The 12,289-nt window shown below is 34.7% G+C and overlaps 1 protein-coding gene across 1 annotated transcript in view; it reads left to right on the top strand.

The window, feature by feature from the left end:
- Positions 1-6,024, top strand: part of LOC117113796 (cytochrome P450 27C1-like) — an 11,865-nt gene extending 5,841 nt beyond the window's left edge. Inside the window, exons 5-10 of the mRNA XM_033257232.1 lie at positions 1,032-1,198; positions 1,556-1,719; positions 2,050-2,128; positions 2,783-2,942; positions 3,463-3,506; positions 3,821-6,024. Of these exons, the coding sequence (XP_033113123.1) occupies positions 1,032-1,198; positions 1,556-1,719; positions 2,050-2,128; positions 2,783-2,942; positions 3,463-3,506; positions 3,821-3,946 (740 nt within the window). The 3' untranslated portion in view covers positions 3,947-6,024. The remainder of the gene's footprint in view (positions 1-1,031; positions 1,199-1,555; positions 1,720-2,049; positions 2,129-2,782; positions 2,943-3,462; positions 3,507-3,820) is intronic.
- Positions 6,025-12,289: the final 6,265 nt, after the last annotated feature.

The raw sequence follows: 12,289 nt of genomic DNA on the forward strand, positions 1-12,289 counted from the left end.
ATATATATTAATTACAAGACAATAATTTAATTATTTATTAAGTTAAATGACAAAAAATATAAAAAATACATTATTATTTAATTGGTATTTATTAACTTAAATAACATAGAATATATTAAAAATACATTAGATGTTAAAAAATGGAGAAGTTATTAAATTGCAAATTATTTGTTTAACTTAATTATAATGGAAGAAAATTGACATACAAATTTACAGAAATATTCCAACAAATTATAAATAAATGGCTATTATAAATATATAAACATATATATATATATATATATACATATAAAGTGAGTAATTAAATTATATATTTGACAAAGATCAAAGCATAAAATGTGTAATATAAACATGATTTTAATATTATAATGATGATGAGGATGAGCATGATGATGATGTTGACTTTGTTGATAATAAACTTGATTGATATAATGATTTTGATGATCATTATCATGATGGTGACTATGGTGGGTTTGAAAGAAAGCATGATGGTTACTACAGATTGTTGTTTATTGTTGTGTTGTTAAGATAGTCTGAAGTAAAATGCTTGCCCCCTGAGTCACTGCTGGTAATCCAGATGAATCCATACAAATACTGTATAGCCTCCAAATATTTAAGGCTTAGGTTAATTTCATTTTATCAGTTTTTTTTTTAAACATGTGTTTGGGTCAAGCTAGCTAATATTTTTACCATAGCAAAGTAAATATTCAAATTGTTGCTGTTTTATTAGTGGCTATCCAAGAATTTGGAGTAGAGGGAGCCCCGGGAAGGACTTTCATAGATGGGCAATTTATACAACGTCAGCCCCACAATGGTTGTGGCTGAGATAACAAAATTTATGATTATGGCACCTCCAGATGGCCGGAAAAGGCACTCACAGACTTCATTTTGAATATCATTTTCTTTTTTTCTCCATTGAAAAAAAAAATTGTACAATTTAAGGGGTTCCGGTTGGCTCCCCTTGAAAAGTCTGCCACTGGTCATTATTATTACAATAATATTTATCACCTGTTTTACAATTATTCCTGTAGCTATGAAATATATAAATCAAAAATGCAAATCCATCAGTGAAAGCAACAAACATCATCAGGAGGATCAAGTTGTGGACCTTTTGACGTATCTACTGGCCAAAGAAAAGCTCTCGATGAGTGAAATATGTGGCAATGTGGCAGAATTATTACTAGGAGGTGTGGACACGGTACGTAGATAATATACCATGTGACAAATACTGGATGAGGATTAGAGAAGAAGCATTTGGTGTAGTAATTTCAATTTTTCTCATGATGTTTGAATTCCACCTGTATTGCAGTGCACTTTATCCATGCTGTCTGCCCACCTATGGACATGGGTGGTAGGTTGCTATGTGAGTGCTGTGGTTCACCTCAGCCCCTCGTGTTGTAGAAGGAGGTGACTAAAGCACCTCTACTCAGCAGCTCTGATGCTCACTGATTCCCCCACTATGCAATGCAGCCAGGTGAATGCAGCACAGTAATGCTACAAGTTACAGGTTAATTACCTACTTTACCTTTACCTTTTATCTTGTATTTTTTCATAGACTTCGCATACTCTACTGTGGGCAATGTACAGGCTTTCAAGAGCGCCAGACTGCCAAGAACGTCTACACTCAGAGTTAGTGAGTGTGCTAAACGGAGCACCTCTTAATGAAGACAACATTAACCAACTTCCATACCTCAGGAGTGTCATCAGGGAAACGCTAAGGTAAATTGAGTGTAAAGATAGTGTGTCAAGTCACATCAGAAGGCAGCAAATCTATCACTCATTTGAATCGTAAGAGAACTCTTTGGGTAACATGTAAGCACAAATCTGTCAAGACAAATTTTAAAAGTTGCTGAAGTAAAATTTTTCTACAACAATTAAATTGTCTTGTAATCAATTTAAGAATTGTTTTCATTGGTTTTGTTAAGTTAATAATGTTAATAGCTTTATAATATTTTTATTGAATTATTGGAGGTGTTTTTTGACAGAAGTATATCTTTAAGACCACAATATTACTGTGTTAGTAAAACATTTTCTACGTACATTTGTTAGGTTGCACCCGGTTGTTGTTGGCAACAGCAGAATTCCAAAGAAGGATATAACACTTCAAGGATTTAATGTTCCAAAAGGTGTAAGTAGCAATTTTCCATCACATTACAATAATTCCAAACAATAAAGAAAATGTAGATTATAGGAAGAGTAAAGCTGAGACCAGTGGCTTATCTAGGGGAAGAGGGCTAAAAAGGTGGGGAGTGGGGAATGCTATGGGAGATGTTAGGTGCCAGGTGATTTAGAACTACTTGAGTATACTTTTGGGTTAAATAATTTCCAGGGGTTTTCACTTAGTTGGGGTGTGGGGCTTATTTTTTGAAGAGGGGATGGGCATGTGACACACACACGCCCAAATAGACACACTACTGGATGAGACATTGCTGTTTTAGGAAATTATATTAAGACTTGAAGAAACATTAAACTAGCTGGGCAGACAACTAAAAGCCAAGACTATAAAATTTGATCTGACAAACACATGCGACATAGCTAAATATGTCCATGACGAACATATTTATATGCACATCATGACTACTGTATATATGGGCATACAACAGTTGTTTGTCAAAGAAAATACAGTGGACATATTTTAACATTTTATTATAATCATGGTTAAAGTGGTACCCCCTTCCCCATATATTTGTGTGCACATTTTTCTTCTATGCCTGTACAAGCTCTTTTGTAGGCAAAAAAGATTAGATCTATTTGATTGTTCATATTCTGTTATTTTTTCTAGACATTGGTCATGATGGCGAATTATGCAATGTCAAGAGGTGAAGGAAACTTTGCAGACGCTAATGAATTCAAGCCAGAACGATGGCTTAGAGGAAACGATGAAAGCAAAATGAATAAATTTGCCTCACTACCATTTGGTTACGGAACCCGTATGTGTGTTGGTAAGCTTACAACATTTTACAGATTTGTTGTATTCCCCTTTTTTGAAAATAAAACAATGAATTTAACTTCTGTTTTGGTTTCAAATAAATTTCTGTCATTTTTAATGGACCATAAAAGTCTTGAATCTTAAATGCTATATGTTGGAAAGCCTATGTTCATCATCCCGGAATACTCCATCATTTTTAGTTATACCAATTTTTTTTACCTGTTTGAATGTACTATAAATTATGGCGCACACTGAACAACGGTCAGCCAACAATCGGTGACAATCATTCTGCACCCAAGTTAGGCTTGTCTAAACATGATGCCCTCACTCACTGAGTAAATCATTGTTGAAGACGATGTGTTGTGCACACCTTGTTTCCATGTTGTGGTCTGCATTGTATTGTGTTTGCTGATGCAGTTTGATCCAAGCATAAAATAGGAAATACTTTTTATTTTTATTAATATATTTATTATATATCTTTTTGGAAGTGTGTTAATGTCTCTGTAGTGATGAAAATATCTTGTTCTTTCCAGGAAAGCGGCTTGCAGAAATGGAAATCAAAATATCACTTTCAAAGGTAAAGAAGCTTCAGAAAGATAATGCCTTTAATAAATTCCAATTAAATGCACCATTTTAAAATAGAGAAGTTTAATATGGTATGTACATATTCCAGCTCCTAATGGAATTGGTAAGCCTGTAATGTTTCTGTCAAATGTAAACACTCTGACAAATTTGTCTCTTTGTTGTGGATGAGACTTTAACTAAATATATTTTTGGATACTCTGGATTTACATGAAAAAAAATATTGCATGGGCAATTATCAATTGCAAATGTGGCTAATAAATTTCACAGTTTAGCTCAGTTGCTAAAGCTTTAAACCTTTTCTTTCAGATTTGCTTGAAGTTTTTTTTGGAGCCAACAAATGATGAAGAGCTTGTCGGAAAGTTAAGAGGCATATTGATTCCAGAAAAAAACATTCCAGTCAAGTTTGTGCATAGAAATGTGATGGAAGAATAACCTATTAATGGCATATAAACTGAATAAGTAATAGAGTACTGTAAATAACATGAATATTTTATTACCTGTATTTTTATATAGATTTTAATGACAGGGTTGGCAAAAGCATGGTTTCTCATTGAACTGCAATATCTCAACTACCTCTTGTACAAAATAATTGTACAGTGAAATCACCAAGGGCTTTCGTTATTTGTCACAGTAATCAAATGTTTATGACAGCATCGACACATATATAATATCAGGAATACTTAAAAAATCAATGCATTATAGTGATGCTACACAGCCTGGTATGTTTTACTTTGAGTAAACATCTATTGTACTGTTCTTTTTTTTGTACGTACAAATAGGTACCGCAATAGCTTAATGACAGGGTTGGCAAAAGCATGGTTTCTCATTGAACTGCAATATCTCAACTACCTCTTGTACAAAATAATTGTACAGTGAAATCACCAAGGGCTTTCGTTATTTGTCACAGTAATCAAATGTTTGTGACAGCATCGACATATAATATCAGGAATACTTAAAAAATCAATGCATTATAGTGATGCTGCACAGCCTGGTATGTTTTACTTTGAGTAAACATCTATTGGTACATTGTACTGTTCTTTTTTTTTGTACGTACAAATAGGTACCGAAATAGCTTCTTTTCACTAAATTGCATAATATATGGGTATGTTCCGTGTTATAATGATGCTGCACAGCCTGGTATGTTTTACTTTGAGTTAACATCTATTGGTACATTGTACTGTTCTTTTTTTTGTACATACAAATAGGTACCGAAATATCTTCTTTTCACTAGGCTGAGTGGTAGTATGAGAATGACTTGCAGTGGTGTGCTAAATTGCATAATATATGGGTATGTTCCGTGTTATAGTGATGCTGCACAGCCTGGTATGTTTCGCTTTGAGTTAACATCTATTGATACACTGTACTGTTCTTTTTTTTTGTACGTACAAATAGGTACCGAAATAGCTTCTTTTCACTAGGTTGAGTGGTAGTATGAGATTGACTTGCAGTGGTGTGCTAAATTGCATAATATATGGGTGTGGTCCGTGTTGACTGTAGCAGTCGTTCATTAGTACTTAGTATTTTTACAACAAGAAGGGCTGCATCATGGTACCTCTACTCTTCTAAAAGGTGCAATGGTTGAAGTTCCTATCTGAGAAGACTTGGTTGTGAACTGAATCCTGAGTGAAGAAAGCCCTGATGCATCAATGTAAAGGTTGTATGTAGCGGCCACCTGCGCTATAGCTTGGCCACTCGACTCGTCAAACATAGTATGGAAAGCTTGGGTCTTATAACAATTAACTTCAATTTGTAGTGATTACTGTATCATGTTTCCTGTATTAGTATCCACCAATGTCAAGTGTAAAGAGTGACAAAATGTGAGGCGCTAGAATCATTTAATTATGGTTTCAATGCTTTGGTTGTTAAAGCTTCACTGTACACTTTATATTTTTAAGTTATTGAAGAGATCAGATGTGATGTACATCCGTTGGCCAACAAGAATTATATATGGCCGGTACTTGAGTATGGTCACTCTCTAGAACTCAGGCCTTGCCAGAGAGCATATTGATCAAGTGCATTCAAAGAAGCATTTAACATTGGCATTCTGGCTGATGAATTCACCAGTTTTGAAAATTACATTTTGAGGCTTGGACTGGAGAGATTGGCCACCCATACTTATGTTATCACTATGTACAACATTTCAGGGCTACAAAGTTTAGTAAATGTTAAGACTGGACTCTTATTAGCAATTTATCTTCTGCTGTGACAACTCTCCTCAAGACTAATCCATAGTATATATTTGCACTAAATCATGAATTTTTAATAGCCCACTGCATCATATGACCAACATCTTGAACTCTGTGGAGTGGTCAGAGAGGTAGATGTTGAGATGCTTGGCCGCACATGACTCTTTGGACAGACCACAGTTAATGATTGGTTCATGTTTTGAATTGTCTTTGATCGACATTGCTGTATTTGTAAAATGAATGCAATGCATAGTAAGTCCCAACAAGTGGTTTTAATGTGGTTTATTAAAATTGAATTGAATTAAGACAGTGTATTAAGGTAAATTCTGATTTGTCTTCGATATCTATTTTTGTATTTTTACAATTTTCCTAAAAATTAAGATCAGCTAAATCATTAAATAAACTCAAATCGTGAATAATGGATTCATATGATTAACAGAATCACAAATTTAAAAGCAACTAAGTAAGGATTAAACAGTTAGTTCTCAAACATGTTTGAGCTGTATCACACAATCATCATGAAGGAACTAAAAGAAAAGAATTAAATACTTAACAAACCAGCCACGTCAGCTTACCACCACCACGTATGCTTAGAAGCGGTTTGGCGTAGTGAGAAAGGGTTTGATTTCCCAACCTCCTCTAGGTCAGGGCTTCAATCTCTCGATGTGCATTTTGCTTGTGTCTTTGAGTAAGGCACTTTTTATCTGCATTGCTTCAATCCACCCAATGATATTTTTAATTCTAAATATATTTTTAGATTGTATATTTTACTTTAAGTGGCGTTATATCGCTGTTGGTGAGGGTTATAAATCAAAGAAAAATAAAATAAAAGGCGTATTATAAATTCTCGTACCAGTACAGTACCATAAATGCCCAGTACCAGTGATGCAGGTGTTTTAAGTAATGATTATTCATACCTTTGACACGTCAGCTTATACTTCTACCATTAGTGTACGTATACAAGTGGTGCAGGTGTTGTAAGCGGGAAATGAGCTTTCTCTACTTTTGAAGTGTCTTTTAATGACTTTTTAAGTTTTTCAAAATTCAAGGTTTCCCCCCCCCCCCTTTTTGAAAATGGTCAGGTAAATTTTACTCATTCTTATTACAGTAAGTATGCCTATTATGTGTGTAAGGCCTATATAAATATTCAACAATAATGCTAACAATAGAATAAATAAATAATCATAAAGGTCAGAGATACTGAAGTGCTTAGAATTAATATTAACCCATGCATTGTTAAAAAAAAAAAAAAAAAAAAAAAAAAAAAAAGTAAACAAAAAAAAAAAAAAATCAGCTCACTGGTCCTGAAAATGTAGGTCTAGAATTTTTTTTTTTTATCTTATATTTTCTTTTTCTTTTTGCCCAAGGGAGGGGTTAAGGAAACCCCCCACCCCCAACAGGTCCGCCAATAAATTGCGAGAAAATTTAACTCGGTCGGGGACTGGATAAACAATCTCTTTCCCCTCCCTCTTCCCTCTTTCTTGCATTTCTTTCCGATCATACAACAATCTGCATAGACATAATTTTCTGCCAAAAAGTGGTGGGGGGGGGGGTTTAAAAAAGGTTAAAGGTTATTCATTTATATTGTGCAAATACGAGTCTCTATGTCTCTATAACTGGAAAATTTTTAAAAAGGGGGTGGAGGTCGCTAGCCATGTTTTCTACCCTACTCACTTACCACTGAGGAAGAAGTGTCCAAAAGCTCTTGTTCTATTTCTGGTTATACACGTTTACTTTTTAGCTGTTGCTTGCTGAATTAGATAGTAAGCCTATAACCATATATATACATATTTCAAGTATCGAAATGCACGCCCATCGTGTCGGGATTTTGAATCTCGACACGATGACGTGCACTTCGATACTTGGAGTATGTACTATACTATCTTATCTGAGATTAATCAGTGGACCTCTCGGTTTCTTGCTGAATTTGTACCGATATCTATCCATTGTTTCCCAAGGCATTGTTGTTTCTCAGTGTATTATCTTTTAATTTCTCTATCTATATCTATCGAATCAATCTTTATTTAAAACAGTAACAAGAATGTAAGGTAATGGCCTTATCAGAAAACAAAAACAATTTTATTTTTAATTTTTTAAAGGTGCACAAATTGGTTAAAAAAATGTACCGTAATGTAAGATAGTGTACAGGGCCTATTGGCAAGAATTTGCCGATTCACTCACTCAGGTGAGTGTCTGGCGTTCCAAATGGCCTAGCCACTAGCCAATGCAGCTTGCTAATTTGTTTTATACGTTTTACATCTTTGTTATTACTTATTAAAAAATATTCTTTAATCTACGTTTCATTTCATGGGAATACTCCCAAGAAGCCCAACCTCCAGGCAAATCAATGTATAACCATTATCTTAAATATCGTTGAGGATGTCTTCATATTTTCTACATTTATAATTATTTGCCTTGGTTTTATTTGGTTCGAGTGGCACCGTCAATTCAATGATCTTGGTTGCCACGGTTAGATAACTAAATGAAAAAGACAATGAGATGACAACGTCGACTTTGTATAAAACATTTATTCAGAACATGAATATTTTGACCCTATTACAAAAATCTTTGATTATAATATACTGTATAATATGATTGTTCGAAAATATAAATAATATATACTTATTATATTGTGGTAACAAATAAACAAATTGGGAGGTGTCATCTTAAAGAGGCTTTTATTTATTTAAACATATATACAGGATACAATTTCAGACAAGATATTACAGTCTGCTTATAAAATGGTCCTGTTTAAGACAATTATCATAGAATATAAAAACAAATTAAAAAAATGGTCTACAGTACAAGCATCACAAAACGCTTAAAAACATTTAATTAATTTATCAAGCTCAAATTTCGAAAATCAGTTTACGAATAATCCAAAATACAGTTTGTCCAATCAATTGAAAATCACAAAATTACAAATGAGAATGCCAATCAGTGTGGAAACATCGATCTTAGTCAACACTTTTAAGGAAGGAGGTAAACAATGACAGTGAATAAAGGAACACAGCCTAGGTTTAGAGCAGGAGCCCAGGGGTGTCAGCATAGCTGGAAAGTTAACATGACACGTTACATGTAACATGAGTGACCACAATGACAATCAAACATTTGTGGTGGAGTTAACCAGAGGAAACATTGTTTAGCATAGTACCAGTGGCCACTGCCGAACATTTATAGTGGTGGGGTGTACCCACCAAACGTCTCCTTATTTCCCACTACCAGAATTGACCTAGATTAGGTAATGAGTTAACCTGATGAAACTTACTGTGTAAGATGTTCATTGTAGTCCAAGTTATTATGAATGGCCACTGTCAGACAATTCTGATGGTGGGGTGTGTCTGCCAGACACCCCTTATTCCCCGCCCCAAAAATTTACCTAGATTATGGAAAACTTCAAGGTTGGGTGACTCCACCTCCTCTCCTCCCCCATAACTACATCCCTGAATTTGCAAAATGTAGGCCCATTATAGAATACTATATCATCTTTTATTATTTTTAGTAGTCAATATTACAACAGTTTAACAATGAGATTCTATACAGGATTGAAATTTTATGAATGCCCAATATTCAGTACGAGTAGATTTCCAGTACAAATAAAAATTGTAATGTAACTGGGTTTATTCCATTCGTAGAAGCCTTTTGATAAAGAAAGTTTCCTTTTTAGGAAGAGTTGCCTCGGTTAAAACTCACTCGGACTATACGAAATTAATTATAAGCTTGAATTGTTAATCTTAATGTAAGGAATACTACAGTAACTTCACGTTTAATTTTAATTACAAGTTGAATTATACAAAATTCAAATTAAATGTCGTAAGTATATAGTTTGCCTATTTTTCTAATTTGCTTTAGAAAAATCTAGAAACTTTTTTTATTACAGAAATGTTAAATTTGCCTTATTTGCTCACTTGGTAGTGCTTTAGATAAATTTTGAATTGGTGCTATGTATATTTGTTATGTACAATTATCAGTACCGGTAGTGATTAAAGACCAAAGTTTGTGATTATTTATGAAATCATCACAAACTTTGGTCTTTAATCAAATTAGTAATATGATACTAAGTAGATAATACTAGTAATTGGTACATAACAAATACTTATATAGCACCAATTCAAAATTTATCTATTAAGCACTACCAAGTGAGTAAATAAGGCAAGTTTAACATTCCTGTAATAAAAAAGTTTTTAGATTTTTCTAAACCAAATTAGGCAAATAGGCAAACTATATACTTACGACATTTAATTTTAATTTTATATAATTCAACTTGTAATTAAAATTAAACGTGAAGTTACTGTAGTATTCCTTACAATAAGATTAACAATTCAAACTTATAATTAATTTCATAAAGCCCAAGTGAGTTTTAACTTAGGCAACCCTTCCTAAAAAGGTACACTTTCTTCATCTAAAGGCTTCTACGGATGGAATAACCTGTTTATTGAAGCTCGAACTCCTAAACCCAGTACTATTACGACTTTTAATTGTAGGGAAATCTACTTTACTGAATATTGAGCATTTATAAATTTTAAATCCTGTATAGAATCTCATTGTAAAACTGTTGTAACATTGACTACTAAAAATAATAAAAAATTATATAGTATTTCTATATAGTATTAGTACTTGAAGTTTTCCATCAAGTCTGAAGCTAATTTCATGGCTCTCCACCCACCCTTATTAACCCACACTTCCATCCTTGCATTATAATAGACTCTTATTTAGAGTAGGGGTGGGCATAAAAATAAATCGGAGAGCCAAAGTGAATTTTCTATTTAACACCGAGGGCCGAAACCTAGCTTTGATGTTTCAAATGTGCTTCCAAAAACCTTCATGCAGTGCTTTTATGTCATTTGATTCTCAGTTTTAATATTACTTTTTACAGGTGATCAGTGTCGGGCCGTAAAAGACTAGGGTTTGCTATAAGTGTGCCCACCACAATACCGAACACTTCACAATTACTTTTATCACGTTAACTTACTAGATAATACTAGATAATCTAGTTTTATCGGGTAACTCCACCACAAATGTTTGACTGTCATTGTGGTCACTCATGTTACATGTAACATGTCATGTAACATTCCACAGGTTAACTCACTAGATAATCTTGATCATTTTTCCCCCTTTTTTTGGGGAGGGGGGTGGTAGATACACCACACTACCAAAAATGTCTGACAGTGGCCATTCGTGATACCTGGTGCTATGCCCAATATTTGCAATGCGTTTGATCGTGTCGTGACTCACAAGCTGATCTATGTTAATTTTTTTTTGTGGGGAGGGGCAGGGTATAAGGGGGTGTCTGGCGGGTACACCCCACCACTAAAAATGTCTGGCAGTGGCCACTCATGATACCTGGTACTATGCCGAACATTTTCAAGTAGGTTTTATCGGGTTAACTCACAAGCTGATCTAGGTCAATTTTCGGGGGGGGGTGTCTGGCTGGTACACCTCACCACTAAAAATGTCTGGCAGTGGCCACTCATGATACCTGGTACTATGCCGAACATTTTCTAGTAGGTTTTATCGGGTAACTCACAAGCTGATCTAGGTCAATTTTCGGGGGCAGGCTATAAGGGGTTGTCTGGCTGGTACACCCCACCATTAAAAATGTCTTGCAGTGGCCATTTCTGATACCTGGTACTATGCCGAACATTTTCTAGTAGGTTTTATCAGGGTAACTCACAAGCTGATCTAGGTCAATTTTTTGGGCGGGGTATTTGGGGGTGTCTGGCAGGTATACCCCACCATTAAAAATGTCTGGCGGTGACCATTCCTGATACCTGGTACTATACCCAACATTTTCCAGTAGGTTTCATCGGGTTAACTCACAAGCTGATCTAGCTTAATTTTGGGGTACCGGTTTTTTGCATCTGGCACGCACCCCCCCACCACTGAAAATGTCTGGCATTGACCATTCATGTTATCTTGAACTATGCCGAATATATTCTGATAGGTTTCATTGGGTTAATTCACAAGTTGATCTAGCTCAATTTTTGGTGCCCTTTTTGTGCCCCTCCTGACCACACCCACCACAATGGGACCGGCAGATGCCCATTCTCCTACATAGACAGGCACATAGAACATTACTATATACACAGAAATTGGTTAACTTTCCAGCTATGCTGACACCCCTGGGCTCCTGGTCTAGTTAGGCCTAACACGTTCAGTGATGTTTGTGTCTCTTCGTAAAATAAAACAAAAATCGCTGTGTCACTCTGTTATCAGACACAAATTGTACTTCAGCCTATGTTTTACCATTGTATAGTCAAGGATTTTCAGGCCTACAAGCTATTTAAACCATTATGCTTGCACTAATCATTCCACAATTTTCCTTAGTTTGTGCGCTATGGCTAAGTAGTCTAACTAAATAATGTAGTTTCACGCTTAACAATTAGGTGAAAGGGTAGTGTTTGATGTACACGATCAAAATGTCAAAGAAAAAAAAATGAATATACAATATTTTAGGTGTGTTGTCATTGAGGCAGTGTAATTAATAATAATGGGCTATCAAAATAATTAAAAATGTGATAAGAAAAATATAGATGACTCAATGAAAAAGACGATGAAATGGCGATGATTTTATAATATAATCATTTCA

The sequence above is a fragment of the Anneissia japonica genome, unplaced genomic scaffold (assembly GCF_011630105.1).
Source record: "Anneissia japonica isolate Jap-2015-1 unplaced genomic scaffold, ASM1163010v1 scaffold287949_len505691_cov196, whole genome shotgun sequence".
NCBI classification, from domain to species: Eukaryota; Metazoa; Echinodermata; class Crinoidea; order Comatulida; family Comatulidae; genus Anneissia; species Anneissia japonica.